Raw genomic sequence first — 15,390 nt, forward strand, 5'->3', positions numbered from 1 at the left:
AGCAGTATCCCTCCATTCACCATGGAGCAGTGGTGACAAGATAACAAGAGTAAATGCCCAGCTACCCTCTTTGCCTTACAGGCCAGGGAAAGCTGGCCCTCTGGGATGGTTGGGTTAGTGGCATCTAGTGTGAACTGCAGGCTTGAAACTGTTGATGAGTAGAAATGAACAAGTACAGCTGAAGAGCTTTGTGGGACCAGGCGAGATTTGATGTTGGCTAAGCAGTTCTTGCCCAGTTCACTTTCTTCTGTGGCCTTTGCTGAGCTCCTGAGGGGGACAGCTGGGCTGAGTTCAGCTTCCAGGTCAGTCACCCCATCACTGTCTTCCTTTACAGAAAGGTTGGACGCCCTGGGGGCAGCCATGCAACTGGAGGAGCAAGCCAGCAAGCAGATGAGATGGCAGAGGCCTTAGGAAATACAGCAAAACCTGGTTGACAAGCAGTCTTCTGTATGTCTTGCATGTTTGTCAGTGGTTTGTGTAACTCCTGTTTTAAATGTGGTAGAGTGTGGGTCATGTGTGCCTGAGGGCAGTGAATGTGGCAGCCTCTCTCTTCATGGCCAGGGTAATCGGTAGAGAGTGCTAGAAACACCCTCTGCAAGGCTTGGGAAGGGGGCCTGAAAGTGCTAGATGTGTCACTTTGCTAGTGACAGTGGTCTCTTCTAATAAACTAGATACACATGTATAATTTTCTAGTGTACATAAAACCTTTCCAGATGTGCTTAAAACTTTGCAATGCTGTTGCAAGTTTGGCTTTTCTAGAAAGAATGTGGACTATATGTAATTGTAAAAAATCAGTATTTTAAGAAGTTTGATAAATAAATGTTCCTGGATTTAATTATCTTCTGTCTTACAAAATATATTTCTTTCTGATTTTGGCAAAATCTAAAGACTGACTGGTGTTGTAGAGATAGGCTGATTTCTTTGATAAAGTTTTTTAAAGTCTTCACACTTGTAATGGTTACATGAAATCACTCAAAATAAATTCTCTTAATTTTGAGATTCTGCTGGGTAGAACTTGCCTAGCAAAGGGGAAGCTGGTTTAGAGGGTACCTATCCTGCACATGAGCAAAGCTCAGCATGTAGTGAGTGGCTCAGCTCTTGTGACATCAGATGAGTAGGAGGGGCTCTGTGAGACTTCCTTGTACTACTGGAGTTTACTTAGGCTTTGAGGATAGCCCCAGGATGTTACTTCACATTTTTTCACACATTTCCCCTGGTTAACATGCCACATAAAATACACATATTCAGTAGCCCACCTAAATCTGTATTTGAGGGCAGGAGTGCAAAGCTGGCCACTGGCTCAGGTGCAGCAAGGTGCTGCCATGGCCTTTGTGTGCAACCTGGGTCCAGGTGACCCCACACAACCTGTCCTCTGGGAAGGAGCTGGCGGGGATGGGGGAGGACAGCTGGGAGGCATGTGCTGCTGCCCTCTGTTTCCTGTTTGTTCAGCTCACTCCAGGGTTTGTCTCTGAAAGGACGAAACAGCCCTGTGAGCTCTGGGTCCAGCAACACAGGATGCAGCTATACAAACATCAAATTACAAAGGAATTCTTCTACTGTTACTCCCTTTTTCCCTAGACCCCCACCCTGGTCTCCTGCTTCCTGAGCTGCCTTCTCCCCTGAAAGTAAAATTTAAGTGACTGTGCCCCCATTTCTGCACACACCTGTGGACTGCATCCTTGCCAGGTCTCTGGGGATGTCTACTGTATTAGAGGCCAGTTCTTCAGCCTGGACTGGATCCATTTCTGTGTACCAGGTCTCAGGACTGTCCTGGAAAAGGCAGAAAAAGAGTTAGGATCTTAATGGGATGTGGGCAAGCGACAATGACAAGCAGCTAGAGTGGGGATACTCCAATCTAGACAGGATCTTCCCCACAGCTGGGGTGCTTTGTGATCAACAGTTTCAGTACTGGCTGCAGTGTGGGCCTGAGCACTTGAAGGGCCTCTGAACTGTCAAGGCTGACTTGTACCTGGGCTCTGCCTGCCTCATATTAAGATGGCACATCCGGAGTAAAAGGGCTGTTATACCCTACTGAGTTTGGACTAAAGCAAGGCAGTCCTGTTCCACATCAGATGTTACTGCACTTGGATTGTCCAGCCTTGCCCAGTGGTGTCTTGGGGTGAGTAACAAAATGTCACCCCTTGTTTGTTTCATCCTCCCTCCCTGGACCTAACATTGCTTATTAATCTGTATATCCCCCCCAGGAGCTAGAGTGTGGAGGGACCTGATTTGGAGGAGCTCAAGTCACCTCTTACCTCACTGGCCCTTCAGTTCACACTTCTGAGATCAAGTTCCCAGTGTCACAGAAGTAGCAATTGTCTGCGATCCCTCCTTGCTCTGTCTTGGGGCTGAGTCAGAGCACTTATCTTCCTGAACACTGAGACTCAAAGGGTGGCTTGGTTTATTTCTGGACTCTCAGGCAAGGCTGGATTTCTTGTGAAAAGAAACACAGTCCCTACATCCCTGCAAAATAGGCCAAGGTCCTTGGGCCACTAATAAACCCCATAAGGGAGGTATGTTTACCATAAAGCGCTGGAACAGTGTGTGTCCTAGTGCCTTCTTTACGCACTCCTCCACAAAGGGAAACATGTGGACAAAATACTGCAACAGAACAGAGAGTTGGTGTGTAGGGAGGAGATGTGAGTGGGTATATAGAGGGTACAGCTGCAGGGGTGACGTGGCTCCAGATAACCCATGTCGCACACCAGGGAGTCCCTGACCCACCACCTTTAGTGCTGGTGCTACTGCTGGCATGAACACACCAAGAGGAACTCGTGGGTCCTGCTCAAGCCTCACCTTGTTCCCCCCTGCCCTCCCCCTGTGCCAGTTCCCACCTTCGTTGTCAAGAGGATGGGGGGTGTTGCAGTGAAACGACTGCAGTGCAGTAGTTGCCAGGGAGTTCATCCTGCTCTGCTGTCAGTGCCTGCTCAGAGGAAGAGTGCCCTGACCCTTGGCATTGCCAGGTAGGTTTGCAAACCCTCTTTCACCCTGAGCAGCCTGCTTCTCAGCCATCGCTCATTCAGTGCTTCCCATCTTACTGACACGGTCCTCCCCTGTGGCTGTTACACAGGCAGTGCAGTGCTGAGGCAGGCCAAAACTCTTTACCTGGCACCAGCAGGAAAAAATAACCTGCTTATAATTCTGTGCTGGTGTCTTGCTCTAGGCACATTGTCTTGGTTAGCCCCTTTGCTCTGTCTGTGCTTGCTACCCACAGCAAGCCTGCGGGTAGAAGAGAGGTGTGAGGGTCAGCATGGGCTTCCCAGCACCTGTGGGTGGCAGGAGGGAGGCAGACAGGAGGGGAAAGAGAGCTCTTTCCTGAAGAAAATGTCACTTCTGCCCCTGTGAATAAGCCTGTGTCTGCTATGCTTAGGGAAGAAGCCCCATGGTGTAGGGAGCCTTTCTGCTCAGGTGCTCTGGGAGCAGCCTCCATGCTATGATGTGCGCTGCCATGTACCTCTGTGCTCACCTCCAGGGAGATGCTGGCCTGTCTCTGGCTGGCCACATGGTCCAGGTTCCCCACAGCAACCATCAGGCCATGTACCACTTTCAGCTGGATCAGCTCTTCAGCCACTTCTGCTGACTCCTTGGCTAATACTCTGCAATGAGATAGGCCATCAGCCCCTACCCCCTAGGGTGGAAGAAGCACACAACAAACTGAGTGTGGGCCTTTTGGTGTGACCCCAGTGGAAAACAATGTGCTCCTATCCTGCCCTAGGAGACAGGAGAATCTCAAAATAAAGAAAGAATGTTTGGCTGTGCATGGGTTAGCAATCATTTAATGTGTGGGCTTGCTGAGAACCAATTGTTTAATGATCGGCAGGAGCTTCCTGGTGGGTATTACAGTCTAGCAAGTTTCTTGTGTGACCATAAAGAACCCAGGACTCAACCACCACCACCCTCAGTTCTGTGAGCATGTCCCTGGAAGACACTCCAGTATATCTCCCTACCGGCCAAGGGCTTTCTGTCATCTGCTTTTGCAGGAAAAGTGTTCTGATAGCACTATCTTGTGGACACTGCAGGAAATTCACATCGAATTAACCAATTTTAGCACAAACGGCTGAATTTCCTTGAGGATTCTGCGGTCAATCATAGGCACTAGATTCTTCCATTGGGTGGCTGATGTTAAACAGTGTTTCACTGCTCACTGGTTCCCAGCTACACGGAGAACACAGCGGCCTTGCACAATAGAGCACCCTTCAGCCCTACGCTGTGGCAGGTCACATAAACTGAGCCATAAAGGGGTCACTGTGACAGCAAACAGGGCCAGAGCAGATGTGATTCCACATCTCCCTACAAATAACACTTCAAGCCAGCTCCAGCATCAGTATCAGAGAGGATCTGAGCGCTGCTACCTCCAGGCAGTGTGTATTGGGTTTGCATGGCAAGGTTTTGGTGATTGGGGGCTACAGGGGTGGCTTCTGTAAGGAGCTGCTAGAAGCTTCCTCTGTGTCCAATGGAGTCAATGCCAGCCGGCCACCCACCGCTGCCCACGGCTGAGCCCATCAGCGATGGTGGCAGCGTCTCTGGGATAACGTATTTAAGAATGGGGGAAAAACAGCACAACAGCAACTACAGCCAGGGAGAGGAGTGAGAATATGTCAGAGAAACAACTCAGCAGACACCAAGGTCAGTGAGGAAGGAGGGGGAGGAGATGCTCCAGTCGCCGGAGCAGGGATTCCCCGGCAGCCCGTGGTGCAGCCCATGGTGAGGCAGCTGTGCCCTGCACCCATGGAGGTTAATGCTGGAGCAGAGATCCACCTGCAGCACGGGGAGGACCCCACGCCAGAGCAGGTGGATGCACCTGAAGGAGACTGTGACCCTGTGGGAAGTCTGTGCTGGATCAGGCTCCTGGCAGGACCTGTGGCCCCGTGGAGAGAGGAGCCCGCGCTGGAGCAGGTTTGCTGGCAGGACTGGTGACCCCATGGGGGACCCACACGGGAGCAGTCTGTGCCTGAAGGACTGCACCCTGTGGGAGGGACCCACGCTGGAGCAGTTCATGAAGAACTGCAGCCCATGGGAAGGACACATGCTGGAGAAGTTCATGGAGAACTGTCTCTTATGGGAAGGACCCCACCCTGGAGCAGGGGAAGAGTGTAGGAATCCTGCCCCTGAGGAGGAAGGATCAGCAGAGACAACAGGTGACAAAATGACTGCAACCTCCATTCTCCATCCCCCTGTGCCGCTGTTGGAGAGGAGGTTGAGAAATTGGGAGTAAAGTTAAACTCGGGAAGATGAGAGGGGTGGAGGGAAGGTGTTTTAAGATTTGGTTTTATTTCTCATTATCTTACTCTGATTTGATTGGTAATAAATTAAGCTGATTTCCCCAGGTTGATTCTGTTTTGCCCATGACAGTAACTGGTGAGTTATCTCGACCCATGAACCTTTCGTTATATTTTCTCTCCCCGTCCAGATGAGGAGGGGAGTGATAGAATGGCTTTGGTGGGCATGTGATGTCCAGGCAGGGCCAACCCACCACCCAGCAGCTCCTGAACACACCCCATCTCCAAACAGCCTAGTACAGGAGTCTTAGCAGGGCTGGGGTACTCAGCCAGAGAACAGTGCCAGAGGTGAAAAGGTGAATGCTCTCTGGGAGGAACAGGTCCCAGTCCTTCCCTACCCAAAGGAAGCCACTTCTCTAAAGTCCTTTTTATACTCCTCTAGATTTTGTTCCAGAGTTTCTTACCCGACGGCTTTTGCGGCAGCTGCCTGCTGAACATACACCAGCACGGGCTCCCTCGGGCACAGTGTGGTCGGGTCTGCATGAGAAACCTTAGGAAGGTGAGAATGATGCTTTGAAACACTTCTAAGATGTTAGAAGGGCGGGGAGGTGGAGTTACAGTGCTAGCATGAAAGGAGGATGTAGTTTTTCAGGAAACACGCCTTAAGGAAACCCTGTGGCTATGTAACATACACAGTACCCTGCAAGGATCTGTGTGCTCGATGCCCACAGCTCAGAGCGCCTGGGGGCACTACCACCCTCTCTGCTGAGTCGGGGAGGAAACACCCAGCGCTGGGACTGTTCATCATCCTCGCCCAGCGGACAGCAGACCTCAGCGGGTCTCTGGAGGGCTGCACGCTGGCACCGGTGCTGCAGGCAAGCACCGCCTCAGCCCGGGCAGCCCTTGCTGCTGCCCCTTGCCTCAGGGGACAGGCCCCTGCACCTCCTCCCCTACGAGTCAGGGCGATGGCTAAGCCCTGCAGAAGGAGATGAGGGACCCTGGGAGAAGCACCCCCGGGAGAACACCCCTGGTTGCCCCGGCGGGCTGCAGCCTGCTGTGTATCGGGAGGCCGTGGTCAGTTCTTATACCTTGGGAGGTCTCGTCGCAGAAGGCCAATGTTTTCTTCCCGGATGGTGTCAGTAACGCAACCAGGCCCTTCAGCAGCGTTGGCCGGACCTGGTGGGCCAGGAGGCCCTTCAGCAGCTGGATAGCTGAAGAAGAGGGGAGCCACTGTCAACACGACTGACTGCTTTTCAAAAAGCTGTATAAAGCCCGTAACAGCCTGTTCTGTTTTTAACCAAAAAAAGGGGTAGCTCCATCGAAATGGAGCCTCAAAAAATTCATCGACACTCGTGCTTGTTCCTCTCCACGGAAATCTTTAGTAAAAGGCGAAAGATTTATACGATCTGAAGAGAAACCGGAGTATAGCGCCCACTCCTCCCCACGGCACACCGCCCGCCTGCCCCACGACCCACAACTCACGGCGACACACGCCCCCCACCCGCTCCCGCCGACCCACACCCGCCCCGGCCCCGCCCGGCCCACCGCACGGGCCGCGACACCCGAACAGCTCGGACCGGCGGCGGCGGCCGCCACCGGCCGGGCCGGCACAGAGCCGCGGGGCACCCTGGGTATGCAAATCAGCCCGCTGCTAATGACGCTCCTGCTGATGAGCCGGGCGGGGCGCGGAGGGGCCCCGGGGCCGCTCCCTGCGCCCCCCGCCCGGGCAGCGCCTGTGGCTCCCCGGCCCGGGGCCAGCCCAGGCGGCCCCTGAGCGCCGCACGGCCGCTCGCTCGCTCGCTCCCCCCCCGCGGCGGGAGGGGGGAAGAGCGGGAAGAGGAACAGGGAGAAACTCCATACAAATACAACGAAAATTACATTACGTATTACAACGAAATAATAGTAACTTTGCAAAATTGTAAGGAAAAGGGACAGAAAGTTACGGAGGAAGATAAAACCTGAGACAGACAAGTGAGGCACCTCATCGCCCTCCACAACTCCCTGAACGGAGGGTGCAGAGAGCTGGGGATGAGCCTCTGGAACCAAGGAACGAGCGACAGGACAAGAGGGAACGGCCTCAAGCTGCGCCAGGGAAGGTTTAGACTGGATGTTAGGAAGTATTTCTTTGCAGAACGGGTTGTTGGGCGTTGGAATGGGCTGCCCAGGGAGGTGGTGGAGTCCCCATCCCTGGAGGGGTTGAAGAGTCGGGCTGACCCAGCGCTGAGGGGTCCGGTGGAGTTGGGAACGGTCAGGGTGAGGTTCATGGTTGCACTGGAGGAGCTTCACGGTCTTTTCCAACCGAGATGATTCCCGGATTCTATGAAACCACTCGCCCCCCGGCCGGCGCCCAGTCCCGCCCCGAGCAGCGGCCCCCCCCGCCAACCCCCGCGTTCGTGCCGCCGAGCACAACGGCGCGGGGCTCGGGAATCCCCGGGGCAGCCGGCCGGGCCTGGTGCTCTCGCAGAGACCCGCAGCCGAGCCCCTGGGCCCGCACTCAGCGAACGCGCTCTCATCTAAAAGTGAGCCTAGCGCAGCCGCGGGGAGACGGAAACTCGACCGCCCCGGTATGGCGAGTACATCCCTACCCATCGCTCTACTTTTAACCGGAAAGGGGCAGCTCCACCGAAATGGAGCCTCAAAAAATTTCTCGACACTCGTGCTTGTTCCTCTCCACGGAAATCTTTAGTAAAAGGCGAAAGATTTATACGATCTGAAGAGAAACCGGAGTATAACTGCTGACTCCCCGCACAAGTACCCACCCTCGGCTGTCGCCCCACAGGACATGGCGACCCGACTCCGACCCCCCCGTCGCCCCTCCCGCCCCGCCACCGCCCCGCCGCTCCTACCCGCAGCCCCCCTCGGCCTGAGCCTCCCGTCTCCGCTGGTCGGGGGGCGATGACCAGCGGAACCGGCACGGCGCTGAGCCGCGCTGCACCCTGGGTATGCTAATCATATGGTAATGAGGCCGCCGGCGGGCGGGAGGCAGCGCCGGGCGGGGACGGGCCAGCGGAGCGGAGCAGCGGGCGAGGACCCGGCGGTGCCTGGGCTGCAGCAGCGTCGTCCCCCCGGGCAGCGCCGCGCAGAGGCGAAAAACCGGCTCCGGGAGAAGCCGCCGTACGCCCCCAAGGACCAAGTCCCCGCTGCACCGCCCGGACCGGGAGAAAGGGCCGCCCGGGCCCCCGCCCGATGGCTCGCTCATCTTTTGGCCAGACAAGGGGAATGAGGCGGCGGCCCCGGCGGGACAGGGGCAGTACGGAGAGGACCGAGCAGCGGGGTCAGCGCTGCGGCGGGGGCCCAGACCTCCGCCGGGGGCACGAGAACAGACCCCTCAGCCCATCCCAGGAGAACACTTCACTTGTCTCCCGCTCTTCAACTCTCACTTCCTAAATAGCTCTGTCTTTAACCGGCGAAAACGCAGCCTCACCGAAGCGAAGCCTAAAAAAAATTCTTAGCACTCCTTCTTGTTCCTCTCCACGGAAATCTTTAGTAAAAGGCGAAAGATTTATACGGTTTGAAGAGAAACGCGAAGCATAACTAATTCTAGTCCCCCTCGCGCACGTACCCACCCCTGGCTGTCGCTCCGCAGCACACGGCGACTCCCGTCGCTCCCGCCCGGTCCCCGCCGCGCCGCCCCGGCTCGGACCCCTGACCCCGCACAGGGGTCCGGCGCCGCGCTCGGCGGCGAGCCCCGCAGCCCCGGTAAGGCTGGCCGCAGCCGCTCCGCGGGGCACCCTGGGTATGCAAATAAGACGAATGCTAACGAGTCGCGTGCTAATGAGGCGCTCACGGCCCGCCCCGCCGAGCGGGGCCGCCGCCCGGTGGGAGCAGGGGGCTCTGCGGGGGCTGCTGCGCCCGCCCACCCGCCCACCCACCCGCCCGGCCGCTCCTGCTCCCACTCCCCTTCTCCTCTCCCTCTCACCTCCACGGCCATCCCCACACCCCTGCCCCATTGGCCCAGGCCTGGAGGTGCCCAACTCCAGCCACAGCCCGGCTCAGACCTGCTCAGGCACAGCCCAGGGGGGCTGGGGGGATCCTACCTTCGTACTGGACCCCCAGGTGCACGGAGCACAGCACGCCCAGCACGGGCTCCACAAGGACGGAGGCCATCTCTCCCACCATGTCCTGGGGGAAAAAAAGGGCAGGGTGACAAGGACAGTTTTTACACAGGCTGTCCTCTTCCAGGCCAGTGCTCCCCTCCATGCCAAGGAGACTGGCACAGCTCCAGCCAGGGCGGGAAGGGCAGACGCAGAAGGTAACGCTGCCCTTTGCCCCCAGCGAGACCCGCTACCCACCAGCATGCTCCTGAGCGTCTGCAGGGCCAGCTGCTGGGCTCGGGGGGAGGTGCACAGCAGCACAGCAACGAGGCCTTTGTAGACTTGGTTCTGGTACTTGGGATTGCCGTGGCCCAAAGAGTCCAGCAGCACCTGCACGTCTTCTTGAGCCTCTGCTGAGTCGGAAGCAGCGAGGAACGCAGTGAGGGATTGCACCCCTGTGCAGAGAAAGAGCCACCAAGTCATGTGCCTGGATGAGTCTCGGTCACCCATCTCAGCGGTTTCACTGTCACCCCTGAGAGAGCCTGGCACCGCATCCCACTCCAAGGGTGGCTTGAGAAACAGAAGCCAGGAAAAAAAGTTCATTGTCCTTGTCAGGAGCCACACCACCAACTGGAAAACCAGCTGGCAAAATTCTCAGCTGGAGTAGGTGGCCAAGGGCCTTCTGTGGGTATTTACACCAGCAGAGGGTCTGTCACTGGGATGCCAGTGGTGCTGCTAAGGAACCCTCTGCTGATCCTGCCGCTTTGTCTGCCTTGGAGGAAGCTGTGGGGGCAGGTATCACCCCACAGTCTCTGACAATGTAATCTGAACTACAGAACAACTAACATGGTTTGACTTCCAGTGCCCAGGAGAAAAAACAGAAAAAAACCCACTGTAATGTTCTTTCAAAAGATACAAGCCACAAAACCCACCCACCCCCAGAGGGGAAGTCTGGAAAAGTTTGCAGTAAGTGAATGATGCAGGTAAGAATGGAAACTGTTTTGTGGTTTTAACCAGAGCAGTTGCCACCGGCAGGACAGCAATACCGCATCAAAAGAAATGACTGTAAAGAAAACGAGCTCATTAAAAACAGAGAGAGGGGATGAAATGCAGCTGCTCAACAATAGCCGAGACTCTGAACTCCTTCCAGCCAGAGAAACGCAGCGGCAATCTGCCATCCGGCAGGTGGAGGGAAGGGAGTGGCTCAGTGCCGCAGGCAGCCCTGGGGGCCAGAGGTCAGGGAGAACATCCTTGCCTGAATTAGGAAAAAGCACGGATGGACACGCCGCCTACCGTAGCTTTCACAAATGAGCTCCTTATACTTCCTGCCAGCGTCTGCGACGAGCTGCAGCAGCTTTACAGACTCCCTTTTGTCCTCTTGTTTCAGGTGGTTCAGCCCTAGTATTTCCAGGAGAATCACAACACCTCCAATCTCCAGAAATTCAAGAAGGTATCTGTGTCTGCAAGGATAGGGGGAACAAAGTCAAAAGTGTCACCCACCTTGGAACTCATCTTCCTCTGTCAGCTCGGCATGCTCCTGGGGCCATCACCTCCTGCCTCACTGGAGCGGGTGCCCGGTGCTGGGGCAGTGAACCCAAGGAGGCCCAGCCTGGAGCGCAGAGGCAGGTGCCTGCCAGCAGCATGCTTTGCAGGTCACCAGCTCCTGTTTTACCACAAGCTCATTTCCGATATCAAACCACAGGCACAGAAAGCCCTGTCTCCATGTTGAGGTTCTCACCATACTCCTTCCACATTGTGTCAGTGACCTGGTGGCTCTGGAGACATGCACAAGAGGTGGATTTGCTTTCGAGAGCATTAATTTCAAATTCCTACCACAAGCCTCACTGGGGCCTGCCTTGCCTGAAATGCTTACACAGCCCTCCCAAAAGATGGCCAAGGACTTGTTATTTTCTTTATCTACTCTCCCCCTCACCCTGGTGTGCCTTCCCCATGGCACCTCTCACACAGTGACGTTCTATACTCACCCACTTGCAGCAGATAGGAAGATGCCAATGGACTTGAGCAGCTTGTTGAGGCACGTGCTGTACACGTAGCTGTTTGACAAGGCTAAGGAGAGATTTACAGACCACCGTGGTGTCCCCCAGGCTGCCTTTGACAATGTGGAGGTCTGAACTGGGTACTCCCTCTGTGAGAGAGCATGGACCTTCTTCTCACAGGTGGGCAGAGGCAGCATGCTCATCCCAATGTGAGAAAAAACACTAATTCTAGGTCCCTGAGAAACAGGTTATATGGCTTTCCTTTCAGTTCCATCTTCAGATAGCCTTTTTTTCTTTTAACCCTGCAGCTACATATGGATGTCTCCATATAGAGGCTTATTCTTTAAACACATTTTCGGTAGAGAACTTTCCCCTCCTCTCCATCCCACTACCACACGCCACCTCCAGCTGTCCAAGGGAATAGATACGTCATCCTGAGCCACACTGTAAGGCGAGCCAGAAACAAGCTGGCTCCCTGGGAGAACTCCAGCTCCAGCTCTGGTTCTGTCTTGCCATCGTTGCTTTTAATGAAGTTGTCCAGGATGCAGCTTCGAGCAACTTTGTGGGCACTATCCCATTCCCGCAAGAAAACCAGGAGCTTCCTGATGGCTTCCTGCTCTTTGACAGAAGTCATGATCTCTTCTGCCTAGAGAAAAGTGAGAAAGAAGTTCAAAAAGGACTTTGAAGATAGAAAAAGTCTGTACTAAGGAATTACCAGCAGAATCACATTTAAAATCTCTGGCAAATAATATTAAAGCACTTACTAGCCATTAATTTAACCTCATTTTCCTTTATACTCATTTCATAGATAGGAAAACTGAGGCAAAAGGAGAGTTTCTGGTATGTCTGAAGCTGCACAATGAATCTGCTACAGTCTTGAGATTATATTCCAGGGCAGGTGGCTTCACCACAGGAGCTCTCTTCTCTGCTCTGTTAATAAAGTCATTTTGATGTTACCCATCAGCCCAGCCTTGGTTTCTCACTCACCTCATGATATGAACACTGCATCTCATATCTGACCTGCCAGGGAATAAATAGGGTGAAATGAGAGCACAAATAGGTATGGATTTGTGGGGAGTGACAGGGTCAAGGGGGCTGTAAATGCCTGTTAGCACAGCGGCACAGCATGCCCTCACTCACGTGATGGAGCAACAGTCATTTGGACTAGGCCCACATCCACTCCAGGAAGATGTGCTTGGTCTTAGCAGTAAGAGTGCTTTGGGACCCTTTGGCATGACAGGTATTTGCTCTGTTTTTTTCTTATCTAATTTCTATGGCATGTTTTTAAACAATGTAAGAAAACCTGAAATGATAAGAACTATAGGCAAGAAGACAGAAGCTTCGGAAACATCCCTTGCCTGCACTTCCTCCTGCCCCTTCAAACAGGTGTTAAATAAAGCAATCCATATTTTGCCAAATTTCCTTGACACACTTCTGGCTCATATGATATCCCCTATTCCAGCTTGACAAATGTGAAGGTGCACTTAGTAGAGGAATGAAATGTCAGAGGATTAAGCTCTCCGTTCATTCAGGTAGGTGAGAATTCCACTGACGTGTATGCACTTGGCTTTAAGACACTGACCAACCTCAAGGAGCCTCGCAGTTAAACATCAGTATCTGTGTATGTACACAGATGCAGAAAGAGGGACAAGGTCACAGACAGTGGCATTAACACAGATGCGTTGTCCTCCACCAAGCTGTATCAACATGCCTGAGGATAAGAAAGGAATTCATGCCTTGTCTAATACAGTTCTTGGACTTCCTACATAAGAAAAGCACAATTTAGGTTTTATTTAAAGTGTGTTTTAAGAAAAAAAAAGTTAAAATGACACAAAATCTTTGGGTTCGGAATAAGAAGTTTCTTTCAATGTAATACCAGTTGCCAAGATTACCAATTTCCTACTTACAAAGTTCTTAGGCCTTTTCTCCTAGAATCTGGAGCAAAATTCCAAATCAGTTCCAGAATACCCCCAAGATACCTGCTCAAAAGTAACTTTCTGTTGCTATTATCTGAACCAGGCTAAAAACAATGACCAAGACATGAACATGTACCTCCGTGCCAGAAGACAAACAAACAAAGTCTTCAAAAATCTGGCTAAGAAACGATGTTTGAGAATTAAGATGAGATGAAATTTCATTTGAGAATTAACGGTCTGTGCTCTGTAAGGAGTCTGTGTCCTTGTCAGGGTGTTTTCTGGATCTCCTTTGCAGGGAAGCAGGTTTAAAATAAATCCATTTTTCCAAAATAGTTGTGATTGAAAATGTTATTAGCCATAACAAATGTTAGTGCTGACAGGAGAATGGCCTGTTAGGGGCCTCTGGTGAAACAGTCAAGTGAAAGTCATATTTCACATTATTGTGAGCATTTTCCTGTGATTTACAGAATATTTGTGAAACATTACTTGCAAGGCGTATGATTGATATTGAGAGAACAGCTAGTGTGTAGGGGGAATCTGTATTTCACAGAGACTGTTTGCATGAAATTTACAGTCCCATAAAGTGCTCCTCTGTCCTCAACAGAGATCTAGTTAAAAGAACTTTACAGTCTGAAACATCCCAAAATTGATTCTAAATTAAAGTTTCCATATTTATGTTTAAGATGCTGGTGGTGTAATGCTATCCTATTTTTATTATAAAGCCGCAGTAAGCCCCCACTATTCAGAAATACCAGCACCAGCCTCTGGACGTGAGGATTTTAGTGATACAAAAGGCTTGCCTATGAATCAATGGCAAAAAAAAGAGTTTGAAACAATGATCACATGAGGTGTCTGAGGATACAGCAGTATCTGTCCCTGGCTGCTATAATAACAGTATCTGCTGACATAGTAGTCTTTAAGCTGACATTGTAAAGTACCCTGAAAACGTACATGAATATTTCTATTATGACCAGCTTACATATGGGAACATACAGACACAGGGAAGTTAAATGACTTGCCTGAGCCGTTTGTCAGTGCTAGCATCAGCGCATAACTCCTGTTTGCTGGTTTTAAACTCTGCTCTCAACAGTGCTGGGCTGCCACCCCAGTCCGTTGGACCTAATAATCAAAACAAGGCTGAGTCAGGGCAGTGCTTTATTCCTGCCAAGAAAAACACAAGTGATTTAGGAACTGGCTCTGGCAATTCAGCAGTTCTTTACATCCAGAGTGCTGCTAAATCATCGGATTGAGATCAAAAGGCAGACTGGTGCTGCGTCAGCCTCAGTCTGAGTGTGAGGTGCCAGGGACGGATAGCCTTGGACTCGTGGAAGGGCAGAGTGACGGTGATTTGGTGTTACCTTTGTATCTTGCAACATCAAGGTTGCGCCCAGCCTCAAGCAAAATGTGGAGCTTCTGTTTTCCTAGCAGGTTTCACCCTCTCCTGGCATACCTCAAGTCCCCCGCAACCCTCCTCACACACAATGCACCTTCCTCAGTGTACCCCAATGCCCTCTACCCAGCCCCCATCAACCCAGTCCCACTGGCTCCTCTCTCACCTGCATGTCCTGCCTCCCAGCCCCACACTTAACCCCAGCCACAACCCCAAACCTAGCCCCTGCACTCCCCTCACCTGCAGCCAGGCCCTACACCGACCCCTACATCCATCCCAGTACCTACCTCCTCTAATCCACTGCAGCCTCAACATCCCCCATCCCAGGCCCAACTGTCCTTCCAGGCCTGATCCAGTGCAACCACAGGCCCTGTGCTCCCCCACACACCCAAAACCCACCCCAGGCCCTACAGTACCTCACACACTCCCTCATCCCAGTGCCCACCCCACCCCCATGTCTGCCCCCACTGGCCCAAACGTCCAGCTCAGGACCAACAACCCCCCTCAGCCCCCATGCCCACCTTATCTCCCAGCCCCCTGACTGCGACCCCCACTCCAGACCCTACAATTCCCCTCATTCCGACCCCCCCAGGCCCTACAACCCCCCCAACCGCAGCGCCCGCCTCAGTCCCTCACTCCCTCTCACCTTTCCCGGGGGGGCGGATACCCCGCAGAATAACTGACATCGCAGCCGAACCAATCGCGGCCCGCCTTTGCCTCCCTCGGCCCAATGGGTGGTCCAGTTTCCCCCACCAGTGGGTGGGGCGCCACTCCTGGGCCGGGTGCTAAGGGCGCGTTGCTAAGGAAGTGGGAGGGGCGGAGGGGAGGGGTCGG

General features: G+C 53.3%; 2 protein-coding genes and 3 non-coding genes across 8 annotated transcripts in view; 1 reads left to right on the forward strand and 4 right to left on the reverse strand.

Annotated features, from left to right (window-relative positions):
- Positions 1 to 838, forward strand: part of KIF2C (kinesin family member 2C) — a 19,146-nt gene extending 18,308 nt beyond the window's left edge. The window contains exon 22 of the mRNA XM_074876202.1: positions 335 to 838. Coding sequence (XP_074732303.1) covers positions 335 to 411 — 77 coding nt within the window. The 3' untranslated portion in view covers positions 412 to 838. The remainder of the gene's footprint in view (positions 1 to 334) is intronic.
- Positions 1 to 15,325, reverse strand: part of ARMH1 (armadillo like helical domain containing 1) — a 17,908-nt gene extending 2,583 nt beyond the window's left edge. Inside the window, exons 1-13 of one of the 4 annotated variants that reach the window (XM_074876203.1) lie at positions 15,203 to 15,325; positions 14,182 to 14,285; positions 11,679 to 11,892; positions 11,239 to 11,307; positions 10,547 to 10,713; positions 9,512 to 9,708; positions 9,257 to 9,341; positions 6,308 to 6,430; positions 5,684 to 5,756; positions 3,467 to 3,596; positions 2,524 to 2,601; positions 1,665 to 1,770; positions 890 to 1,468 (exon numbers count right to left, since the gene is read on the reverse strand). In XM_074876203.1, the coding sequence (XP_074732304.1) occupies positions 1,446 to 1,468; positions 1,665 to 1,770; positions 2,524 to 2,601; positions 3,467 to 3,596; positions 5,684 to 5,756; positions 6,308 to 6,430; positions 9,257 to 9,341; positions 9,512 to 9,708; positions 10,547 to 10,713; positions 11,239 to 11,307; positions 11,679 to 11,884 (1,257 nt within the window). In that variant the 5' untranslated portion in view covers positions 11,885 to 11,892; positions 14,182 to 14,285; positions 15,203 to 15,325 and the 3' untranslated portion in view covers positions 890 to 1,445. Of the gene's footprint in view, positions 1 to 881; positions 1,469 to 1,664; positions 1,771 to 2,523; positions 2,602 to 3,466; positions 3,597 to 5,683; positions 5,757 to 6,307; positions 6,431 to 9,256; positions 9,342 to 9,511; positions 9,709 to 10,546; positions 10,714 to 11,238; positions 11,308 to 11,678; positions 11,893 to 14,181; positions 14,286 to 15,202 lie in introns of those variants that run through there. The other 3 variants (XM_074876204.1, XM_074876205.1, XM_074876206.1) reach the window with 3 other exon arrangements.
- LOC141946905 (U5 spliceosomal RNA) lies at positions 6,531 to 6,645 on the reverse strand. The gene has a single exon (XR_012629977.1). It is a non-coding gene; the product is annotated as a U5 spliceosomal RNA (small nuclear RNA).
- Positions 7,835 to 7,949, reverse strand: LOC141946896 (U5 spliceosomal RNA). Its single transcript, XR_012629968.1, has one exon. It is a non-coding gene; the product is annotated as a U5 spliceosomal RNA (small nuclear RNA).
- On the reverse strand, positions 8,636 to 8,750 carry LOC141946906 (U5 spliceosomal RNA). Its single transcript, XR_012629978.1, has one exon. It is a non-coding gene; the product is annotated as a U5 spliceosomal RNA (small nuclear RNA).
- Positions 15,326 to 15,390: the final 65 nt, after the last annotated feature.

The sequence above is a fragment of the Strix uralensis genome, chromosome 8, assembly GCF_047716275.1.
Source record: "Strix uralensis isolate ZFMK-TIS-50842 chromosome 8, bStrUra1, whole genome shotgun sequence".
In the NCBI taxonomy this organism is placed as follows: Eukaryota; Metazoa; Chordata; class Aves; order Strigiformes; family Strigidae; genus Strix; species Strix uralensis.